This window comes from Solanum lycopersicum, chromosome 1, assembly GCF_036512215.1.
Source record: "Solanum lycopersicum chromosome 1, SLM_r2.1".
Taxonomy (NCBI): Eukaryota; Viridiplantae; Streptophyta; class Magnoliopsida; order Solanales; family Solanaceae; genus Solanum; species Solanum lycopersicum.
In genome coordinates, this window is record NC_090800.1 from 29922733 (window position 1) to 29932697 (window position 9965).

The 9965-nt window shown below is 32.8% G+C and overlaps 1 protein-coding gene across 1 annotated transcript; it reads left to right on the top strand.

The window, feature by feature from the left end:
* The first annotated feature begins 5764 nt into the window (after positions 1-5764).
* Positions 5765-7843, top strand: LOC138341817 (uncharacterized). Its single transcript, XM_069293705.1, has 3 exons — positions 5765-5787; positions 5872-7202; positions 7581-7843. Exons 1-3 carry the CDS (start codon positions 5765-5767, stop codon positions 7841-7843), a joined length of 1617 nt encoding a protein of 538 aa, XP_069149806.1.
* The last annotated feature ends 2122 nt before the right edge of the window (positions 7844-9965 follow it).

The following is a 9965-nucleotide window of genomic DNA, read 5'->3' on the forward strand; positions in this document are numbered from 1 at the left end:
TCAAATTCATCAATTTAAAATAAGTACTACCAGTAATCAATAGGATGATATGCAAGCCTCCATAATGCTGGTATCAACATTAAAAGATAAAGATGAAATGAGCATTCATGTAATGAGGTGAGTAATTATTTTAATCTATGATGCTAACAGAAATGATGAAAACATGATAAGAAGCTAAGTTGACTGGTGAGACAATTGTCAACCAAGCCTGAGTGAAGGTCACTTAAAGTACTCAACTAAGAGAGTGTTTAATATCAAGAGACAAGTCTCAATCATACTCTATATGTAAGTGTAAGGACAATTAACACTTAATACTAATGAGGAGATGAGAAATCATCTAATGAGATATGATGCCCTCATGCTAGAAGCCATCTTTAATGATGAATGAGTTGAATGTAATGGAACATTACAATAAGAACCGATAGGCTAGCTTTGAACAGTGATGCCTTCCTTCGGGACGGGCGATGGTTCACGTAACTCTAATGAGATGAGACTGTCGGGCATGGGTCTCCCTATATTTCCTAGTCTTTTAACCTATACTGCCAATATAGGGATCTAGCAGAGTTCAACTATATACGCTAGCATGTTCGGATCACATTAGTAGGTTATTGCACCTCTTTTAGGTGTGGGGCAAACACTGAATTTCATGATGCTCACGTGATGTATGTCGGTTAAGGTTATAGTTCCCAAAGAAATAATAAGGCCAGACTTAGATTATGAAAGATAATGAAATGAACAATACCTAAGGTATTTGTGCAAGACAATCAGGAGGTGAAATCAGATTTAACTAATGACATTAGGTTATTCTTGGTCGTTGAACTTTATGATCCCGATGAGAGTCTTAAACTTCATTCTAGGTGTAGCTGGTGTTTACATCAGTCGACGAATGAATGAAATTAATAGTGTGAAGTACGAATGAACGAATGTAGTAGACTTGGTGTTAGCTAAAGAGGGCCCTCGATATGAGGTCCCATATATTGGGCCCTCACTTGAGATGTCTTAAAGCTACATCAACGATTCCAAAGTATCTTGTATATAAAATGTTTAATATATTAAATATGAAAGTAGTGAAATCAATGGCATGATTAATACAAAATTGCTTATGAATGTTCATGAATATATAGTGTAAAGAATGACTCATTATAAGGTAGGGAAATCATTCCTTAGTCCTTCGATAACTGGTAGCGATTCATTATAGGTAAAGTACAACAATTAATAATTGCACTATTAAGTAAAACATAGGACAAAAAGAATTATTGAACTACACAAAAAGAAGAAGAAAAAGACTGAAAGATAATCTAAGTGTACAAAGAAGGGCTCTCAGCCTAAGAAAATCAAAAATATAAAATCTTCACCCGAATTACTCTAAAATAATGTTGTTGATACTAATGTCTTGTAATCATATACAAAAGAGTTTTGTACTTTTAATGCATTAATATAAATCATATTCTTACCACAATTCACAACTAACAATTTTGAAAACTCTATTGACTACGCTTTCAAGAAATAGCATATTGTATAGGAAAAGCTTTCTTTGATCATGCATAGCTTTATGTGTATGTAAACATACACCCATTTATTGTTCAAGTGGTGTACTTTAGTCAGTTCGTAACATTCTGAACCTTAGTCCGCATGGCATTTCTTCCTTTGCGCTCACCAATGAGCATTGAAAGTCCCGGAACTTGTTAATAGAGTGGATGGCTTCCGAAAGGAACCGGAGCTTTTCTAGCCACTAACGGCTCATAGGCCTCCTCATCCAAAAAGGGAAAGGAACAAGAGGGTAGGAATATGATCACGTGAGGGACACAAAGGCATTAAGAAAGCAATCGCCCCCGATTGATACATAGGTTCAGCTGACCTTTCACTTGCCTAGAATAGTAGACATCACTTCTAGGTGCTAGCCGGTTTAATGGACAGAATGACAACTCTTGCAACAGTTTGGACATCAGCGTTTCTCCAGACCATCCTTGGTATATCCTCTTGATATCGAGGATGCTCCAATTTTAGTCTAGGCTTAGTTTTAGACGAAGCTTCTGGATGTTCTCCCTAGCTTTTTTTTATACTTTCATTTCAAAGCTTTTAGAATAAGGTCGTGTCTGGCAAAGCTATTTATGATATATTCTGATTCTTTTTTGAATTGTTTGTTATGATAAATAGTTGTTACATTTCTAATTCATGAAATTACTACATGAAGTCTATGTATACTTCATACGTTAAATTGTTTAAATTTTCTGCTAAAATTAACAATATGCATGTGATGAATGCAAGATGAGGCTTTTCTACAACCTCTGAGAGGTCAATGATGTTGGTTGCAATTTGGATACAAGAATCCAGGTCGTCACAAATATTTACATTTAAATTGGCGTTGATATTTACGTTTACATTTACGTTCACATTTACGTTCACATTGAAGTTCACATTCATAATCATGTTGACATATATATTGATGTTGACATTGACATTTACGTTGAAGTTTATATTAACATTAATGTTGATGTTGACGTTTACATTGATGTTAACGTTCATATTGACATTGATGTTGACATTAACATTAACATTTTCGTTCATATTAACATTCATATTTACGTGGACATTGACATTAATGAATACATTGATGTTGACACTGATGCTCATGTTGACATTCACATTAAAGTGTACATTCACATTGTCATTGACAGTGATGTTTATGTTAATATGAACACTGACATTCACTTTCACATTATTATTGATGTTCATGTTCACGTTGACCGGTACATTCAGATTGATGTTCATATAGACGTTAACCTTGATGTTCACGATGATAATGACATTCACGTTAACATTGACGTTATTGTTTATGTCGATGTTGATGCTGACATTAATGTTGATGTTGACATTCACGTTCATATTTACATTCTCGTTGATATTCACGTTGACTTTCCCCTTGACATTTATGTTGACATTGAAGTTTATGTTGACGTTGATGTTAATATTGAAATTCACACTGACGTTGACGTTGATGTTTACATGGATATTGCAATTGACATTGACATTATGTTCATAGTAACATGGACATTGATGTTGACGTTACGTTCAAGTACACATTGATGTTCACATTCACATTTACGTTGACGTATATATTTACATTGACGTTTATATTAATGTTCACGATGATATTTATGTTTACGTTAATGTTGATGTTGACCTTCATATTGATGTATACATTTACGTTGACGTTGACGTTGATGTTTACATGGACATTGACAATCAAAATAATGTTCATGTTGAGGTTCACGTTCACGTTAAAGTTGACTTTCACGTTTACATTGACATATACATTCACATTGACGTTCACATTGACATTCATGTTTTCGAGCAGGTTGACATTTAAATTGATGTTGACGTTGATATTCACATTGAAGTTCACATTTATGTTCACATTAACATGGATGTTCACGTTTAAGTTGATATTTATGTTGACATTTATAATAAAATTGATGTTAATGTTTATGTTTATGTGGACATTCACATTTATATTTACATTGTATTTGATGTTCACGTGGATATTGACGTTGATTCTAATGTTGAAAATCTCATTAAAGTTCACAGTCACATTGACGTTAACAATTATGTTCACATTGATATTGACGTTAACATTCACAATGATGTTTATGTTGACATTCACGTCAACATTCACATTGACGTTTATGTTGATGTTAACATTGACATTGATGGTTATGTTGATGTTGACATTTATGTTGGTATTGAGATTGACTTTAACATTGACTTTCATGTTAATGTCCACATTGGCATTCACATTACCGTCAACATTAGCATTGACTTTCACGTTCACCTTTAAATTAACGTTGATATTGATATTCACATTGACGTTAACATTCACATTCCCGTTCATATTTATATAGATATTCACATTGACATTGCTGATGACATAAACGTTTACACTGCTGTTCACTTTCATGTTGACATTAATGTTAACGTTCACAATAACATTGATATGGACATTAACATAGACGTTGACATTAACGTTCATGTTAATATTCACATTGACATTCACTTTGACGTTAACATTAGCTGTGACTTTGAAATTCATGTTTATATTGTTGTTGACGTTCACATTGACGTTAATGTTAACGTTTACATTAGCATTGTCATTGATTTTGACATTCACACTGACTATGACGTTCAAGATGATTTTCGCATTAATGTTTTCATTTATGTTGACGTTCACATTAACAGTAACATTGTCATTGATGTTTATGTTAACGTTCACATTTACATTCACGTTGACGTCAATTATGATGTTCACATTGATATTCACATTGACGTTGATGTTGATATTGACGTTCACATCAATGTTCACATTGACATTCACGTTGACTATGACATTGACATTCATGTATACATTGAGATTCACGTTAATGTTTGTGATGATGCTTTTGTTTACGTGGACATTGATGTTCACATTTATATTACAGTTTACATTACATTCACATTAATATTGATGTTGATATTGACGTTGATGATTATGTTGACACTCAGGTTCACGTTAAAATTTACTTTGACATTTACGTTCAAATTGAAGTTGATGCTGAAATTCAATTTCATGTTGATGTTCATAGTGGCGTTTATATTGAGGTTGACGTTCACTTAGATTTTCATGTTCACATTTTCATACACATTGAGGTTGACAATGATGTTTACATTTATGCTGATGTTTATGTTTATTTTGATGTTGATGTTCATATTAACTTTCTTGTTGACATTCACATTCACATTGACGTTCACGTTCACATTGACATTTACGTTGATGTTCACCATAATATTCACGTTGATATTCATGTTGATGTTCACGATCACGTTTACATTTATGTGGACGTTTATTTAGACGTTCACGTTGATGTTCATATTGATATTCATATTGACATTGAGGTTCACGCATACATTGAAGATAATATTTACGTTGACATTCACTTTCACCTTCACGTTGACATTCTCATTTACTTTCACATATACATTCATATTTACATTGACATTGATGTTTCCATTGATGTTCACATTGACGTTCTAGTTGACGTTTACATTGTCGTTCACCTTGACGTTCATGTTGACGTTGACATTGACGTTGCTGCTTATATTCCCATTTACATTCATTTTCATGTTTACATTGACATATACATTCACATTGATGTTCATATTGACATTTATATTGACGTTGACGTTGACGTTTACATTGACGTTGATATTTACATTGAAGTTCACATTGACGTTCAAGTAGATATTGATAGTCACGTTCAAGTTGATGTTTATGTTGACATTTATATTAAAATTGATGTTAACGTTGATGTTGATGTGGACATTCACATTTATATTGGCATTTTCTTTGATATTCACGTGGATATGGATGTTTATTCTAATGTTGACGTTCACATTGAAGTTCACATTCACGTTGACGTAAACATTGATGTTCACATTGACATTGACGTTAAAATTTACGTTAACATTCACGATGATGTTTACGTTAAAATTCTCGTTGACATTTACATTGACGTTCACGTAGACGTTTACGTTGATGTTGATATTTACATTGATGTTGATGCTGAAGTTTACATTTATGTTGACATTGAGATTGACTTTGACATTGACGTGCATGTTCAGGTCCACATTGCCGTTCACATATATGTCAACATTGGCGTTGAAATTCAAGTTGACGTTTAAATTGATGGTATTATTTATTATCACATTGACATTGAAATTCATGTTACCGATGATAATTTTATACATGCTCACGTGAATTTTATGTTGACATTAACAAAGAGATAGTCATTTACACTATTTTCACTTTGACCTTGACATTGACGTTAACATTCAAAGTGAAATTGATATTGACATTAACATTGACGTTCACATTAACGTTCATTTTAACAATCACATTGACATTCAATTTAACTTTTACATTAGCATTGACGCTGATGTTCATGCTTACATTGACATTGACGTTAACTTTCATATTGACGTTCACGGTGATTTATTCATTATAATTAGTGTTGATATTGACATTCAAATTGACTTTAATGTTCACGATAATTTTCAAATTCATATTTTCATTTATGTTGACGTTCAAATTACCGGTAACATTGGTATTGATGTTGATGTTCACGTTCACGTTGACATTTATTTTAACTTTCACATTTATATTCACATTGTCGTTGATGTTGACATCGATTTTCATGTTGATTTTCACATTGAATTTCATGTTGACTATGACATTGACATTCATATATACATTGAGGTTCAGGTTAATGTTTGCGCTAATGTTTATGTTTATGTTGTTTTTGATGTTTACATTTACGTTCAAGTTAATAGTATCATTGACATTTATATTGACGTTGACATTGACGTTTACGATTATGTTGACACTCACGTTAACGTTTGTGTCTACATTGACGTTAATGCTTTTGTTGATGTTGAAATTCATGTTCATGTTGAAGTTCATTGTGGCGTTTATATTAATTTTAACATTCACTTTTATTTTCACATTCACATTTTTATTGACATTGACGTTCATGTTGATGTCCATATTTATGTTGACTTTTATGTTGACGTTGATATTGATGTTCACGTTAATATTCTTCTTGACATTCACATTCACATTAACGTTCATGTTCACATTGACATTTACGTTGATTTTCACCTTAATATTCACGTTTACATTCATGATCACATTTACATTTTTGTTGATGTTCATGTAGATATTCACGTTGATGTATATATTGATATTTATGTTGACATTGAGGTTCACACGTACGTTTATAATAACGTTTACATTTACATTAACGTTAAGGTTCACGGTGAAATTCACGCTAATTTTCATATTTACATTCATATTGACATTGATGTTTATAAAACCACCGATGTTCACATTAACATTCACGTTGACGTTCACATTGTTGTTCACCTTGACGTTCATCTTTATGTTGACATTCATATTGATGTTCATATTCACGTTGACATTCATGTTTACATTGACAATGACGTTTATATTGATATTGATGTTGACATTGATGTTTATGTTTATTTTGATGTTGATGCTCATATTAACATTCATGTTGATGTCTATATTGACGCTCACGTTCACATTTACCTTCATGTTGAAATTTATGGTCACATTGACGTTGATGTTGACGTTGACATTGATTTTTCATGTTTATGTTGGCATTTATGTTCATGTTTATTTTGATGTTAATGTAGACGTAGACAGTGACTTTAAAGTTGACGTTGACATTTAAGTTGATATTGACATTGATATTGACATTGAAAATCACATTCAAGTTACTGCTAATGTTTATGTTAACATTGACGTTGATATTGATATTCACATTGAAATTGACATTCATATTGATGTTCATTTTTACGTTAACTTTTAAATTGATCTTTACATTGATTTTGATGTTGATGTGGAAATTTACGTCACGCTCATGTTGATGTTGACATTGAAATTGACGTTCACATTCATAATAATATTTACGTTATCATTGATGTTCATGTTCATATTGATATTGATTATAACATTCACGTTCAAGTTCATGATAAAGTTGAAATTCACATTAATGATAATGTTGGCATTCATATTGATGTTCACATTGACATTCATGTTCATGTTGATGTTGACGATGACATTCAAGTTGACGCTGACGTTAACATTGACATTGACGTTCATGAAAACATTGAAGTTCACCTTGACGTCGACATTGATGTTTACCCTAATGTTGATGCTGATATTAATGTTGGCTGTAACACCCTGAAACAAACAAAAGTGAACTACAACTTTGTTATTGTTTCTTGAGTTTTTTATGTTAAACTGAGTTATATTACTGTCCTTAGGCAGGTGTATAGTTTGATCATGTTTGGATGTCAAATGTCGATGAACGTCCATGATGTTTGTAAAGTGTGCCTTGGAGAGTGCTTGTATGTCTTCATCTGTTTGATTAAGTTTTACGTGTTCATTTTAATCAATATTAATGTGGGATATTCCTAATACAAAGATGACTATGTTTACGGGTTTAACATCCGGGCACGACCTCACCTAGGACCCACAAGGGGACCTAGAGAAGGGCTAAAGACTTGAGTACAAAACAGCATGGTAGTGTCCACAAAATGGACCAGTCGAGGGCCAGTTAACGAATCAACATCTCATCAACTATGTATGTCGATTGAAACGGCAGGTCTTCAGGGTTTTAGGTTTTCATACTCAAACAATGGACTCTCACCAATGGGGCGTTTGTTGACAAGTGGTCCATCATTTGTGGATCGTCGATGGTCCTGTTAAAAGTTGTAATTTTCTTCAAAGTCTTGGGATGTTTTGTAAATTTACCAAAGTCTTTTACTACTCTAGGATGTTTATTTTAAGGTTTATTTGGTATATTTAAGTATTTCAAATCGTAAGACCTAATTTTAGACCTCACATCCTATAACCCAAAACCACTCTCCCTTAGAACTCTCTCGCAAGTCTCTTTCGAAGCTAGAAGTCAAGAAGAGCTAGGAGGGTTCTTGGTGGAAAAATTATTCATTAAAACGATTGGGGTTTCTCTTATTTATGGTATGCCATCAATCCTTAAACTCTCTCCCGTTCAAGGATTCCCTTTAAATGGACATTCAAAAAGGGTTTTCAACCCTAGTTTCTTCTATCGTCAACTCTAAATACAGGTCTTGCATGAAAATGATTCGAATGACTTAATAATGATGTTTCTAATGTAAGTTGATGATTTTAAGGTAAAAAATTCAATGAAAAATCTTAAAGCTTTTCATCAAATGTTGTCTTAGGAAATAGGTAAAATGAGCTTAGTTTGCTAGTCTTTGAGCTTTGCCTTACTTAGTAGTTATTAAAGTTTATCTACTTCCCTAAGGGATAATTTTCGATGAATTTTTGATTTAAAATTCGACAGGTGATAGAACATCGGATTAAAGGGTAAGTTTGTTATGTTGTTTAAGCTTAATTTATGAAATGCTCTTGATTTGTATGGTCCACCTTCTTGGTGGTGGTGTTTACTTGATAAAATTTATTATACATAGTATGTATTATGAGTGTGTATTTGATGGCCTAATATGTGAAATGAAGTGATAATGAAGATGGTTCTTGTATTTTGTATTATGAAGCTTTAATTGAATGTTTGACTTAGATTATGCCTAAATCAAGTATATGATTATGAGAAGAATGTACAGTGTGTGAATTGGTTAATGAAGGTCTAATGTATTTATAGAAGATAATGTAAATGAAATTATGCTTATGTGCAAGGTGTTCTCACATGTAAACACACACCTAAATCAATGGATCAAGCTAAGTTAAGTAAATAGAGGAGTTGTAAGGTGGACACTCTTTGTGAGTTGAGATGAAATGTTTAATCGCAACCTCACAACATCCTAAGAGCTTTCTAAGATAGGTCAGAGGATAAACACCCTTCGCAGGAAGAGGGTATTATACTTCCTGAGTTGAGATGTGGTATTCCAATGTACCTCTTGAGAGGAGTAATCTTCGTGAGTAGAGAATGAGTTACTCAGTAGCAATCTCCATATCCCTTAACTATGTGCCCGCATAGGTGTAGTTATTGGGAAACCATGTAAAAGCTAAGATAATGAACTTACTCTAGGCAAGTGAGGATCCCTCATTTCAAAGGGGTTAGTATCAGATTCCATGTCTAGCTTTCATGGTCTATATCTGTTAAACTAACCTTCCATAAAAGTAATAAAAGTTCTAAGTATTCTAAAATAGTGTACTACTTACGGTATGTAGTGGAATTGGACACTATTTATCGATTCCACTAGGTAGGCATTCTAAAAGAGGAGTATTAGTGAGCCTTATGTAAATTGAATGAACTAAGTCTCCTAAAAGAACGTACTACTAAGGGTAGGTACTAGAATGGAACTTTATATATCCATTGCACTAAATAGACCTTCCGAAAGGGGAGTCT

Coding starts and splice junctions, on each gene's coding strand:
- LOC138341817 (XM_069293705.1), top strand. CDS start 5,765: ATGATAATTTTATACATGCTCAC. Junction 5,788..5,871: donor ATAATTTTATACATGCTCAC/GTGAATTTTATG, acceptor TAACATTCAAAG/TGAAATTGATATTGACATTA. Junction 7,203..7,580: donor CGTTGACATTGATTTTTCAT/GTTTATGTTGGC, acceptor TTCACGTTCAAG/TTCATGATAAAGTTGAAATT.